Here is a 15,796-nt window from a genome sequence, read left to right on the forward strand (position 1 = left end):
TAATGAGAAAAGAGATGACCTGATGATTTCACTATGGAGATGGGAGTAAAGAACTCTAGGCTGTGATCTTGTCAAAACACCTGACTGACTTTGTGGCTCTCAGACAGGCACTTAATCTGTCAGTGCCCATGTTTCCTCAAATGCAAACTAGTCTAAGAAAACTGACTTACACCAAAGTGGGATGAAAAATGGTACTGACTGAATGCTTTGTGACTTTGATAAATATTGATACTTTTGAAAATCCCAAAGTGTTTATGTATTTACTAAGATGTCTCCATGGTGGGGAAAAGGATTCAGAGACACTGAAGAGCCTGAAGGTCCTGAGGTACCTTGGAAGGTGGAACCTTTTCATGCGTCAGTGAAAGAAGCCAGATCTATCAGGGCCTTGGTCTTCTGGGAAAACATCTGCCAGCACACTATTAAGTAAAATTTACTAGAATGGTCCTTTTTAAGCAGGCTACAGTTGGGGAATCATCCTGTAGGAAAGTTTTATTACCTTTACATGGAAAATTGCTGCCTGAGTTACTTTTCAGCACAATGGCCCTCCTCTTAGAAGTAGCAAACTAGATTATAATTTACTTTGTGTCATTCACATTTGTACTAACAGGATGTATTTATTTGTTTTTGTCTTTTGAAAATCAGAGATGTGGCGTTTGGTGGATGTCTGTTAGTCTTCTTTCAAAGAGGCTTGTAGGTAAATAGCAGAGGTGAATGCAGCATTGCTAAACACATATCCTATCTTCTAGGGCAAGGGATAAGGTATTAAGTATGCCTAGCAATTTAAAGCATTATCTTATTTAATTGCCTACAAATAGGAGGCAGGGCCCAACATCTGAAGAAACAGGTCCATATGGTGGGTCAGTGAGGGTGTACCTGAAATTTTAGCATCAGAGATTGATTCTTTTAGGAATAAGTGTCACTGCATGTCATAGAACCAGAAAGATTTACACTGTTGATGCAGATCATAATCATTATCATATACTCACAGTTCACAAAGCACTGTCATTGTCATATCTCATGTAACTTTTATAACCACCCTATTAGGTAGACACAACTGTTCTCGTGTCAGAAATGAGGATGTTGAAGCTAGAGGTTGGATTTGAATAAGAATATTTTAAACTATCCTTATCCTTGGTTTAAAGTGACTGTATTGTGATTATTATTATTATTTTTTTGGTGTTGGGAATGGAACTGAGAGCATTACATAAACTTGGCAATACCACTGAGCTACACTCTCAGCCCCTATTGTGACATTTTTAAAACTGAGAAACACAATGTCTATTTTTTAAAGTCCCTAATTGATACAGAAAGAAGTCAAGTGGATTTTCACATTATGGCTTTGTGAAGAAGTAGCAAGCATTCCATAGTCTTTTCAAACATATCTGCTATAATTTAGGGAATCTTTCTTGAATTGATTTCACTGTAAGCTGGTTAACAGATTTTTCCTGGAGAAAGTAGGCCTGAACTATACTGTTTTTTTCCTATAACAACTCCATAACAGTTCTTAATTTGTAGTCTGCTTTGCCAGTTCCTGTTTGTAGATGTGGGATTTATGTCTGATAGATTTTTGGATAAATACATGTGATGCATATAATATATGCAAAGAATGTAAATATGTTTACTAGAGCTTTGGTAACATTGTAACCTACTCTGTAGCTTCAACATTAGCAATTTATTCTCACAGTTCTGAAGGCTTGAAGATCTCAGAAGATCAAGGTATCCGCAGGGTTGGTTCCTTCTGAGGGCCATGAGGGAATGGTCTGCTTCAGGCTTCTCTCCTTTTTTGTGGGAGGGGGTGTGGATGGGTTTGGAGTTCTGGGAATTGAACCCAGGGCCTTGCACATGCTAGGCAAGTGCTCTACCATTGAGCTACATCCCCAGTTCTCTCATTGGCATATAGATGGCCTTCTTCGTGTTCATTTGGCATTCTCTCTGTGTGCGTATCTATCTCCACATTTCCCCTTTTTATAAGGAAACACATTGTATTGATTTAGGGCCCACCCGATTACTTCATTCTAACTTGATTTAATCTGTAAATACCCTGTCTCCAAATAAGGTTGCATTCTGTGGTGAGGGGTAGGACTTCAACATATGAATTTGGAAGGGGGACACAACCCATCTCTCTCTCTCTCTCTCTCATTCACCTCTCCTCCGCCTTTTTATTCCTCTTCTTTCTCTTCTATTTTCCCTCTCTCTGTTTTCCCTCTCACCTCTCCTCCTCCTCCTTCTTCTTCCCTTCTTCTCCTCTGCCTCCTTCTCCTCTTCTTCTTCTTCCTTCCTCCCTTTCTCCCTCCCTCCTTAGAGGAGGGTTCAATAATTGATACATCTTTATTATAATCTCACAGGCTTTAATCCATGGATTTAATTATTCATGAAGCCAAGCCATCATTGCATCACATTTCTAGAAAGTAGTATTCTTGTCCTATCCTACCAAAGACTTCACAAAGTTAACTAGTTTGCCCTACCCCAAAAATAATAAAACCACCGCCTATCCTCCCCACTCTCTACCTGTTTCCAGATTCCCAGAAATGGTAACCCATCCTATTCAGTTTGCTCCTCTTTTATATTAGAGGAATATGCCATATTATAAAATGCATTTCAGAAAAGCCAGTGAAATCCAAAAGTTTGAAATTTAGTGAGTAATAATGTATATCGAATATTGATTCATAGTGACTGCACCATAGTGACATAGAATTAGCAGTAGAGGAATTATTACAAATTATATTAAAAAGCAATAGTAATAAAAGAAGTGTGGTATAATATATATATGTGTGTGTGTGTGTGTGTATGTGTATATATGTATATACACACACACACCATTGGAACAGAATAGACAGTCCAGAAACAAACCCATTCATATATGGTCAACAAGTTTTTGCAAGAGCTCCAAGAATACACATTGGGGATAGCTCATACCTTCAATAAATGGTGTTAGGAGATCAAGATACTCATAGAGAGGAATGAACTTGGACCTTAGTCTCATATTGTATATAAAAATCAATAGTGAATTAAACACTTAAACATAGGACCTGAAACTATAAAACTGGAATAAAAACATGGGAAAAGCTCCTTGACATTGGTCTTGTCAATAGTTTTTTGACTATGACACAAAAGTACAGGCAATAAAAACAAAAAATAAACAAGTGGGACAACATCAAACTAAAAGTATATAGAAAAAGAAACAATCACCAAATAAAAAGAATGAGGAAAAATACTGGCAAATCATATATCCAATAAGCGGTTAATATCTAAGATAGATAAGGAACTCATGAAACTCAGTAAGAAACAAAACCAAATAACCCAGTTAAAAAATGGGCAAAGGGCCAAATACACATTTTTCTAGAGAAGATATACAAATGACCAACAGGTATATGAAAAAATTCTCAACATCACTATGATCAGGGAAATGCAAATCAAAAGTATAATGTGATATGATCTCAAACCTGTTAGAATAAGTCAAATGATATTAAGAATAGGTGAGGATGTATAATTATTGGTGTGTATTGGTCTAGCTGTTATGGAATGCTGTAATTTTCCTCAAAAAATTAAAAATAAAATTGCCATGATACCCTGTGTGTGTGTGTGTGTGTGTGTGTGTGTGTGTGTATTATGTGTATGTCTATTATATGTCTATTCTGGAGAAAATGAAATCAGAATTTAGAAAGGTTGTGTGCATCATCATGCTCAATGCGTCATTATTCACAATAGCCAACATACGGAAACAACTTGTCAGCCAGTGGATGAAAGTACATCGAAAATGCGTGTGAAGTGTGTGTGTGTAATGAAATATTATTCAGCCTATAAGAAGAAAATCCTGTCCTTTGGGACAACATGGGTGAGACTCAAAGAAATTTTACCTAGTGAAATAATCCTGACACAGAAAGGCAAATACTGCATGTTCTCCTTTATATGTGGAATCTAAAAAAGGTGAACTCATAGAAACAGAGTAGAAAGGAGATTACCAGGGGCAGGGATGGGAAAATGGGTAGATGTTGGTCAAAGGGTACAAACTTTCAGTTATGAGTAATTTCTGGAGATCTAACATGCAGCATGATGTTTATAGTTAATCATAGTGTATTATATACTTAAAATCTAAGAATAGATCTTAAGTGTTCTCATTTCATACAAAAAGATAATTGAGTGATGGGTATATGAATTAACTTGATTGTGGAGATCAATCTATCAAAGCATCACACTATATACCTTAAATATGTACAATTTTAATTTGTCATTCTTACCTCAATATAGCTTGGAAAAATTTTAAAAAACAGGAGAAATTGAGTGAGGTATATATGATAATTGTATTGTATTTGCAACTTTTCTGTAAATCTAAAACTAAAACTCTTCTAAAATAAAAAGGTTATTAAAATAAGAAACTTTATAATGTAAAATGGTGTCTGGTACATATTAAACATTCCATGAATGTTGTGTTGTATTTAGAATAGTCACATAAAGTATACTGCTTTTAAATGCCATTGCTTATACATTTTTGTATAAAAGAACATATTAGATATGGCCTCTAGAGGACAGTGTTGGGTCATAGAAAGATTCTTAAAATATCTACCCAAGGACTTAGCATTTTTTTCCTACTCTTTAACCAGAAGCCCTCTGATTACATTCATTGTCCCTCTTTTATATTTTCTTTTCTTTTTCTGGCACTAGGATTTGAACCCAGGAATGCTCTACCTCTGAGCTATATCCCCAGTCCTTTTTAGTTTTTATTTTAATTTAGGGTCTTGCTAAGTTGTCCAGGCTGGCCTTGAACTTGTGATCCTCCTGCCTCAGCCTCCCGAGTTGCTGGAATTACAAGTATGCACCATCCTAACCAGCTTCATTGTCCCTCTTTTTATAAAAACCAAAGGAACTGTGTGCCTCTTGTGCTACTCTGATTAATTGGAGATCTTCTTTTAACTTAATATTTTTGATTAATTTTGGCTCCAAAAATATCTTTTACACAAGAATGACATGTAGGTGTTTCACTGTAGTGTTCAAATCATTGAGGGCTTGTTGTGAGGGAACCCAGGGAAGCAATCCGAAGATACATTATGTGTCTTTTGTGAGTTCTTACATGATTAAGAGTTGTAGAGCTAAACTTTGGAAAAACTAAAAACAGTGTGTAGATTGATGAAGATAAAGGGTTTGGTGGGCTGGGGATGTAGCTCAGTGGCAGAGCACTTGCCTAGCATGTGAGGCTCTGGGTTCGATTCTTAGCATTGCATAAAAATAAACATATAAAGGCATGTGGTCCATCTACAACTACTATATATATATATATGTATGTATATATATATTTTTATATATATATATTTATATATATATAAATGTAAAGAGAAGGGTTTTAGTTTGTAAAGGTTGAGATTGCCTGCTATACAGTGATCTTTTAAGGAAGGAAGGAAGTCATTACTCTAGCTTTCAGAGCAAAATTCTGGTTAGAAACTCAACATTCTAATTTTAAGATGATTGCTCTGTAGGTAATCCTGTGAGATCAACATTTTGTCTTTAAGAGACTCCTGGGGTTGGGAGTTGCAGAGTGCTACTCAAGCACATCAGAGCCATATGAACAGTAATTTGCAAAATGCTCACCTTAGTCCTGTAGGCAGCTGAAGATAATTGTTCATGTATTGATGGACTGAGAAATTCTGAAACATTGTCATTAGATGGATTAGATTTTTGCTGATAGTGGAGTCAGAGGGCTTTACTCACACTAGGTATGAATGTCTTACAACCATTTTAAAAATAGTTGTCATTTTAATGACAGTGTGTTCCACTTAGCATCAACATATAGATTTCTTATTTTTTGCTCAAACAGTATATCTGTTAAAAGTCTCATCTGTTGATTTGGGATCTGTAAACCTTTTATAGGATTTTTGAAAGGGAATAGCAAATTTACAACTCCTTATAAATAGCCTGACATGAAAGTTAAGGTCAGTAGTGCTTCCATTCAGCCACTCCATCAAAGTTGAATCCATGAGCAGGGATCTGTCTCATTCTCATCTAATAGTGCTTGGTACAAAAAATTCTTTCTCAAGAATAGTATTTTAATAATTTAGTAGTGGTGTAATAAGTTTCTATTAATCATGTATGGATTTAGTAAATATAATGATTTGAGATGTAATTGTGTAATTATTGAGATAATTATTGGCCCCCAGTCTGGTCCCTTATTCAGTTGTTTTTCTCAGGGAAAGGCAACATTTTATCCCATTTGTGCAGGCCAGAATCCAGGGAGTCATTCTGGACTTTTCTTTTTCTTATCCTTAGGCAGGCCTATCAATTTTATTTCTTGTATTTCTTGAAGTCATCCACTTCCCTCTCCATGGCCACCACTCCAATTCCAACCTTCATTGTATATGCTTAGGTCAACTAAAGAAGCCACCTCACCTGTAACCAGTGTGATCTTTCAGGACACATTTATGAGGACTTTAGTGATTTCTCATTGTTCTTAGGAAAACAACTAAGGACATTCCTGAATGATAAGGCACTGCAAGGTCTGGTCTCTGTATCTCTTGCCAGCCTCACCTTGAAAGGTCCTCCTTGCTGCTCCCTGTGCCTCAGCCTCATGGCCTCTGATACTTCACCAGAGTCCCAGAGCCTCCAGTTTTCTCTGCATGGGATTTTCGTCCCTGCTTCTTTGTCTCATTACCTTCTACTCATCCTTTTTTTTTTTTTTTTAATATATATGTATTTTAGTTGTAGGTGGACACAGTACCTTTATTTTGTTTGTATGTAGTGCTGAGGATTGAACCCAGGGCCTCACATGTGCCAGGCAAGCACTCCACCGCTGAGCCCCAGCCCCAGCCCCCTTTACAAATCAGCTAGAGCGTTATTCTCATAAATGACTTCCTGATTTCCTGGTCTAGAACATGATAGCTCAATTGGTAGAGTGCTTGCCTTGCAAGCAGAAGGCCCTGGGTTCGATCCCCAGCACCCAAAAAAAAAAAAGAAAATTTCCTTTCTTATGCTCCTATAGACCTGTGTTCCTTTACGTCATTGTGCTTGAATGTATTAATAATTAGACACTCAGCCTTGTGGGTTTTTTGATTAATATATTTCTCCCCTAGTAGCTCTATGAGCAGGAGTCATACCCAAATGCACTTCTCACTAAATCCCTAGCACTTGGCAAAAGTACTTGAAATAAGTAGTTGCTCAATACATTTGTTGAATTAATAAATATCTATTTTGTTACTGCATGGTAGGTAGAAGAAGAAGAACCCACTGGATACATTCGATATGAAAAATTTCTTCCAGTGATGACCAAAGTACTTCAGGAAAGAAGGTAAGTAAAACAACTTTTTAAAAAATATTTTTAAAATTGTTGATGAACCTTTTATTTATTTATTTATATGTGGTGCTGAGAATTGAACCCAGTGAACTACAACCCCAGCCCCAGTAAAAGCAATTTCAAGGCAGGGTAATGATTAGAATTATAGTAATTTCAGAACACTTGATGTTTTATTCAACCTAAGTATCTCAGTGTAGCTTCCTTCTAACCTTTCAGTGTACTTCTGAATTACAGTTCATATGTGCTTAGAAATATCAACCACCATAATATTATTCTAAGGAAAGCAAAACCAAAGGGCAAAGAAAACTGTAAAAAATCATAAATTGATATTCTAATTATCTTCTGTTTTAAATAATCAATAATACATAAGAATCAGTCCCAGGGCTGGGGATATGGCTCAGTTGGTAGAGTGCTTGCCTTGCAAACACAAGAGTTAATTCCCAGCACCGCAAAAAAAAAAAAAAGAATTAATCCTAATTATTTTCAGTAAAAGTTTAGCATTAGCTTACCAAAGGTTGTTGAATTGTAGAAGTTTTGTTTCTAGGGAAATTGAATTCCATACTGATATATTTTTTTAAAAATACCTAATAGATAACACCAAACATGCCAGTGATTTTCAGTTAAATATTTCCTGTGGGGGTACAGAACTGGCCACTTTCATATTCAGAAATCCAAAAAGGTTTCAGTGAGGGAAGTAGTATTATCCTGGTATGTTAGCAACTTTCATTTTGTTTTATGTGGTAATTTATTATGTAGAGATGAGACAATCTCGCATTAACTTATTTTATGGCATAATTTTAGGTATAGACCAATTCCAGAAGATGTCCTCCTTCGAGCTTTTGAGGTGTGTAAGCTCTAAATTATTCATATGAATATGAAAAATTTGTCATGTAGAATTGATTCATATATATATGAATAATATTTTTATATAAATATAAAATATTTTAATATAGAAAATATATTTATATATAAACATTAACATTTGTATATAAATATTTAATGCTTTTTATATTTATATATAAATTATATATGTATATATAAAATATCTACCTTACCTCCTAGGTTTTAGATTTTGCTAAACGTGGGTTTCTTACTAAGGAAGAACTTGTCAAGTTTATGACTGAAGAAGGTAAGAATGTTTTTATTACTTATAACAGTGACTTATATAAGGGATTAGTAATTTTTAACAATTATGCAAAAATTACAGGGATACTTTAAACTCAGTCATTCTGGTTAAAAAGAATTATTTACTATTCCTATTATTTTTATTTTTGGAATGGTTTTTATTTTATTTTATTGGGGGTTCAGAGGATAAAGGTAAGGTAAAGGGAGATAAATGGTTATAATCACTTCACTCAGAGTATATTGAGAATAAAAGTTATGCCACCTAGAAAACTTGAACTGTCAATCACTATAAATAAATGCTTTTACTGATAGAAGATTTAAATTGCAGTATATAACAATTCTTTTTTTCAAGAGCTTTTCTTGGTAAAGTTATGGGTAATATAGACTCAACTGAATATGAATTCACACAAAATTGTATTTTTTATGAAAATATGTACATATTGCTTTGAACATTGACTACACACACACACACACACACACACACACATACACATACATATATACACACATATACATAAAACATAATATGTTTAGGATTTCTCTCTGCCAGTGTGTAAATTAGTTTCCCATGAATATCAATAGCCTGATGGACATTCTCTGGAAACCATTCTTATATTTGTTCCCTCCCCTGCTCCCACATAGAGCTAAGTGTTCTGTCTCCTTTGTTCAGTTCACTGGTTCACAGATAAGTCCCAAATGATTCAGAGTCATTAATCACTTGAGACAAGATCAAAAGTAGGAGTAATTTTGAGTAGAGAAGACTAAGAACTCATCTACATGCACAACTGGTTTGACCATTTTGACTTGATCCACCATTAGGTAAGAATACAGGAAGTGAGAGTAAGAATAACATGAAAAGCGCAGCTGCCATTCAAGAACTCCTGTGACATTGCTAAAATCATCTTAGGGATTAACTTTGATGGGAATGTTATGACTTTCAAAGCATTAGCCTCTTAATCCTAAGGATTAAAAGAAGTAAATCCTACATTATATTGGGCAACATGAATTTAGTCAAAGTGGCCAAAACAGTTCAATTTAATTAATATTTTGTGCCTACCATATGTTCGGTATTATTAAGTGCAGTGAGGGGAAATGATACTGAAATTTCCCTTTTTTAAGGATATTACAATCTTATTGGGGAAACAAAACTAACTTATTAAACAAATCACAATATAAGATAGTAGGAAAATATCAGAAGATCAATACAGGCTGGAACAGCCTAGAAAGCTTGGCCTGTAAAGACTTAAAGAGAAAATAATGTTCCTTGAGAAGGTAGAATTTACATGGATGAGTTGTTGAGGGTGGGGGTAAAATCTTACTCTTTATAGTACCCTCACATGTAATAGGTCTTAAATTAATTATAAAAAATTAACTGAATTAATGAATGAGTAGTTGAATGAAAAATGAATGAGTTACTGAGAAACATTATGAGCAAAATATGGAGCAAAAACTGTGAGGTGGGAATGCAAATGGCATTTGGAAGCTTGAGAAAGGACAGGCTGAGCTGGCGCAGAGGGTCTTGTTGGCAAACGAAGGGAGATCAATTTAGATTGATTTGCTGAGACTAAATCATTGAACCCTAGGTTTAGGAGTTTGGGATTCATCCTGTGGGAAATTGGAGAAGTGTGTTGTGTTTTGAGGAGATGAGTCATACAGTGCAAGAGTGATTGTGGGAAAGTTATTCTGATGCTGGTAGGTTTGTTAGATAAGTGAGAAAGAGGCTAGACTAGGAGGATCAGTGAAAGAACTATTTTGGTATTCTGAAGATCCCCTAATAAAGGCCTGACTTGACAGTGGGAAAAAGGGGTAGGATAAACCTACTGCAGCAGGATCCATGGGTCATGATGAATTACAAAAGATAGGGGACAAAGATGGGAACAAAGTAAAAAATACCAAGGCTTTAACCTGAGTGATGGATGTCATGGTAATGCTACTGACTGAAATAGGGAAATCAAAGAACAGCACTATATACAGACACAGTGCAGTTGTGTGGTTTACTTGGAGGTACTGTGTGATTATTTCCAAAAAATGGATTTACAGAGAATTAATAGCATTTAAATGTCAACTGTATTAAGCACAGAATGATAAATTTTAGATAAGAATATAACATAATTTCAATTATTCATCCAACAAATATCATTCAATATCTTCCAATATGATGTTTGATAGTGAGATATAAGATGTAAAGTACTACACAAATGTAAGGTATTATTTTTATTAAATGTAACAGACATCTGAGTGTAATAACTAATAAAATAGTTGCTTAAGAACTACTGCTTTTTATAAAATACCCCCAACAGGATCTAGGGAACACCCAAAATGAAATAAATTTGCTGCCTTCTCCTCCTCCTCCTCCTCCTTAGTAAAAAGAAAAAAAAAGTGGTGCTTTGAAATTCTCAAAATTCTAAATTGTTTTTAAGTACATCTATGCTTTACAACTATAGATTAAAGTTACTAACACAATCTTTTCACAATATCCACAGAACATCAAACACATTAACAAGTTTGAGAATATGCATTCTAATTACACAGGAAGTAATATGATAAAAGACATCATAAACCACATTGAATCAAGTTCCTACAAGGTGGAAGTCCACATGTGTCCAGGAATCTGTATTTATCAGATAGTACTTAGCAGCAAGAAAAATATCAAAAGTAAAAAGAAAAATGCTTACATGTTACTGCTTATGTGTTAGGTACTGTTCTAAGTGCTGTTCAAGTAATAACATAATTAATCCTCATAACATTACTATTATCATCTCCATTTTATAGACAGGGAAATTGAGGCATAGAGAGATTAAGCAACATGCCTAAGATCTTAAAACTAGTAGGAAATAGCAGCATTTGAACCTGGGCACATTTTTATCAAATACTGTTTATCTGTTTCCTTGCCCAAGGAAGCAGCATGACTATCTTTTGTATTTTACTGTGAGCAGGACCTTGTTCTAAGTGGAGAGTGGTAGTTGAGCTCATAGACCATGAACTGGACTGCTGGCATTCAGATCTCAGTTCCCCGACTCATTTGCTGGGTCTGACTGCCTTGTTTCTTTGGGTGCATGTGTGTGGCAAATGGGGAAAATAACAGTTCTTACCTCTCATGAGGTGGTTGGGAGATTAGTTTAATATGTGTGAAGCACTTAGATCAATGCTTGTCACTCAGTAGTGCTCAATAAATGTTGGTTGTTAGTTTTCTTTTAAGAACTTGCATTAAAATTCATTTGGCATTGGATTTAGTATTAACAGATTTAGGAAAGATTGAAAAATAGTCATTTGACATTTTCTTAGGATGTAGGCATGATTCATAAGCACTCTACACATTTCTCTTGTTTCCTAGTATTCATTGTCACCAAAATCCCTACCTGAAGCTGGGCGTGGTCTCAAAAGCCTGTAATCCCAGTAACTTGGAAGGCTGAGGCAGGAGAATTGCAAGTTCAAGACTAGCCTTGGCAACTAGCAAGACTCTGTCTCAAAAAATAAAAAGGGTTGGGTATGTAGCTCAGTGGTAAAGGGCTTCTTGGTTCAATCCCCAGCACCAAAATAAAAACAAGACAAAACAAAAATCTCTATTTGAATGATTTATGTATTACTAACTGAATTCCAATTTAGAAAGTATTGTTTATGGTGGCAGGTGACTTAACCTCATTTAGGTAGGTAATGCTCAGGCTGGCCTTGGTAAATTACTTACTTTGATAAGTCTCTGATGAGTCTTACAAGAGTCTAAGGTGGTGATTTGGATGTTCCTTTATTTCTCTTTAATGTTGGGACAAAGTCCCATCTTTATTATAGTCTGTGGTCTACTCAACATTCTAAGTTTGCTTCTCATCATGGTGAAATCATTTTCCAAGATGATTCTCAGCTGTTGTCTGAATCCAACTAAAGCCCACAGATTTTCTATCCAACTTTTATTTTCATCTGATACCCCTATTTGACCAAACTATAACAAGGAAAAGTTTTTAAATGGTTGATGAGTGCCATCTCTCACTGGGTTCAGCCTTGAACTTGCCATCCTCCTGCCTCAGCTTTCCAAGTTGCTGGGATTACAGGCTTGTGAGATCATGCCCAGCTTCAAGTACGGATTTTGGTGACCATGAAGATAGTACTAGGAAACAAGAGAAATGTGTATAGTTCTTGCGAATTATGCCTACATCCTAAAATGTTAAAAATGACTGGTTAGGAAATATTCAGAGATATAATTGTTAAGTTTCAAGCGTCTGTCATTTGCTCTTCAGCAGTTTTGTATGACAAACATTTAATCTCCATATTTTACTAAACATAATGATTAGACTTCCTATAAGAGTGGGACTTCAGATTAATCATTTTTGCAATTTCAATCATTTTAATTTTAATAAATAAACACCTTTGTTCATGATGCCTTTATGTCCTCCTGCTGTTTGGGCTGAAATGATAGATTCTATGGGGTGCTTGGTCCATGATACCTGCAGGGTAAAGTAAGTCCACAGCTTGCTAGGGTGTGTAAGAGCACGCTTTTGAACCTCTGGAATGTCATGATGTATTGACTCTGTGGCTTAGGGAAAATAACTGTGACACAGGGTGGGGCTACTCTGTGGCAATTATACTGGCTAGTAGAGAGAGCAAGAAAGAAATTAGACAATTGTAAATAATGAATTTCCCTTCTTGTCTCTCCCAGGTGAGCCTTTCTCTCAAGAAGAAATGGAAGAAATGTTGTCTGCTGCAATTGATCCAGAATCAAATTCAATTAATTACAAGGAGTATATAACAATGATGGTGATAGATGAAAATTAAATGTTCTAAAACCTTAATTTCTAATTGAAAGGATAGTTAGAAAATGACTTGTCCTTTTTAATTTTGCATTTTATTTTATAATTCTTTTGTCTGATATTCAATGTCTATGACATGATTATTTTAATATATTTTGTTTTCTAAAGATGACCATAACAAAAAATTCTTTTTCAGTACTGGGAATAGAACCCACTGAGCTCCCCTAACCCTTTTTATTTTTTCATTTTGAGGCAGGGACTCACTAAGTTGCATAGACTGGCCTCAAACTTGGAATTGTCCTGCCTCAGACTCACACATGTACCTGCTTACCTGGCTGATCATAATAATTTTAAACATAAATGTATTTAGAATGTCCAGAATTATGGAATGACAAATTGCTACTTACTTAAAAACTAATCTTAAAACAATTTAATATTAAAATGGATTATTGTTTATTTTCTACAATAAACATGTTACCTGGTAATTAATTAAACTGAGAAAATTAAGAATGACTATAATGAGCCTAGGATTGGCATATAAAGATCTCACGAGAGGGCAGAATGACCACAAACTGAAAATGAGTGGCTGTATGATGAGGGCTTCTTTTTAAAGAGCAGTAAACACTTCAGTAATTTGAATGTGAAAGGTGAATTATTGAAATGACTATTAATGATTAATTCTTTATGAGTGCCAATTCCAAATCTCATTTGAGATTGTGAAAGAGATTTATTTAGCTCACAGTTCTAAAGGTTCAGTGTCCAAATAGCATTGCACAAGTTCAGCAAGGGCCAGCACTTGGATGCACTGCTGTCATGGTGCAGATAGCAATGACAAGAAGATGCATTGGAGTAAGAAGTCATGTCTCAAACCAAGAGCAGAGAAAATAAGAGGGGCCAGGCTTGCTCCTTTTACAACAACCCTTTCACAAGAACTACCTTCAAAGACCATGTCCCTAATGACCAAAGGATCTCCGACATGCCCCTACTTTCTAATGGCTCAATCACTTTCCTACAGCTTCACCTTGGGGACCAAACTGCCAAAACATGAACCCTTGGGTGTGGTGGGTGGAGACACACACATGAAACCATATCCAAACCACAGCACTGAATAAGAATATTGAGAAATTTTATGATGTGCAAGAGGTATAGCTGTTAAAAGAGCAAAATAAAGTTATCTGAGCACAGGAGTTACAATGGAAAAATACACAGGGATTTACAAGTAAAGAAGAAAATAAGATAAAGAAAAATAATACTCCATACTCTATGTATTCTTTCATAAGAACAAATATATACACAGGGCTCTCCATTTAAAGATGACTTCACCACTGCTATAGTTTGGATCTGGAATGTTCCCCAAAGGCCCATGTGTTAAAGCCCTGGAGGGGTACTATTGGAAGATGGTTGAACCTTTAGGAGGTAGTTCCTAGTGAGAGGTCTTAGGTCACTGGGGGTGTGTGCTCAAAGAAGATAAAATCCATCCCCTTCCCCTTCTCTTTTTGCTTCTTAGTTGCCACGGGATGAGTAGTTTCCTCTGTCATGTGCTCCCACCATGTTGTGCAACCTCACCACTGGCTCAAAAGCAATAGGGCCAACTGACCACAGACTGAAACACCATGAGTCAAAATAAACCTTTCTTCTTTCTATCTCAGATATTTTGTTACAGTGACAGATAACTGATTAATGCAAACACTACTTGTGTGTTTATACATATAAATATGCAAGGTTGCGTGTGATTCTTCCTCATACACATGAAGTCTTGTCTCCAAGAGAGGGAGCTGCTCCCCAAGAAACTATCATTGTTCATTCATTCATGAAACATTTATTGAGTATCATTAGATAATGTGCTAGGAACTGGAGATGAAAGATGAATAAGTCCCTAACTAATCAAGGTCATAATTTGGTGAAGGAGACTTGCAAGTCAGTTATTAAATCATATATCAGACAGTAGCGGCACATTTAGGATCCTGTGCAAGTGCCTAAGAGAGGTATCTAATTCAGCCCAGGGTAGTGGGGGACAGCTTTCTGGAAGATAGAGGGTGTTGGTTGGTAAAGAAGGCTCTGCAGAACAGTAACCCATGACTTGAAAAATTAGTAGTTTTTTGGCTGTGCACAGTGGCACATGCCTGTAAAACCAACAGCTTGGAGGATTGAGGCAGGAGGATCACAGCCAGCCTCAGCAACTTAGCGAGGCCCTAAGCAACTTGGCGAGATCCTGTCTCTAAGTAAAATATATATTTTAAAAAAGGACGTGCGCGCGCGCGCGTGCGGGAGAGGGCGGGTGGGGAAGGATCGCTGGCTACATCCCGAGGCGAGGCTCGCGTGCCCGCCCCCGCCCTGGCCCCCAGCGCCCACCCCGACGGCCCGGCCCAGCCATGATCAAGGCGATCCTCATCTTCAACAACCACGGGAAGCCGCGGCTCTCCAAGTTCTACCAACCCTGTAGTGAAGATACACAACAGCAAATCATCAGAGAGACTTTCCATTTGGTATCTAAGAGAGATGAAAATGTTTGTAATTTCCTAGAAGGATGATTATTAATTGGAGGATCTGACAACAAACTGATTTATAGACATTATGCAACCCTATATTTTGTCTTCTGTGTGGATTCTTCAGAAAGTGAACTTGGCATTTTAGATCTAATTCAGGTATTCAT

General features: G+C 36.1%; 1 protein-coding gene across 2 annotated transcripts in view; it reads left to right on the forward strand.

The window, feature by feature from the left end:
* Positions 1–15,385, forward strand: part of DRC8 (dynein regulatory complex subunit 8) — a gene marked incomplete at its 5' end in the record, with an annotated part of 126,226 nt that extends 110,841 nt beyond the window's left edge. For both annotated transcript variants that reach the window (XM_079106639.1, XM_079106638.1), the window contains 4 exons: positions 7,194–7,273; positions 8,081–8,123; positions 8,342–8,408; positions 13,053–15,385. In XM_079106639.1, the coding sequence (XP_078962765.1) occupies positions 7,194–7,273; positions 8,081–8,123; positions 8,342–8,408; positions 13,053–13,168 (306 nt within the window). In that variant the 3' untranslated portion in view covers positions 13,169–15,385. The remainder of the gene's footprint in view (positions 1–7,193; positions 7,274–8,080; positions 8,124–8,341; positions 8,409–13,052) is intronic.
* Between the last annotated feature and the right edge of the window lie 411 nt (positions 15,386–15,796).

Source organism: Sciurus vulgaris (genome assembly GCF_902686455.1).
Source record: "Sciurus vulgaris genome assembly, chromosome: 12".
Classification (NCBI taxonomy): Eukaryota; Metazoa; Chordata; class Mammalia; order Rodentia; family Sciuridae; genus Sciurus; species Sciurus vulgaris.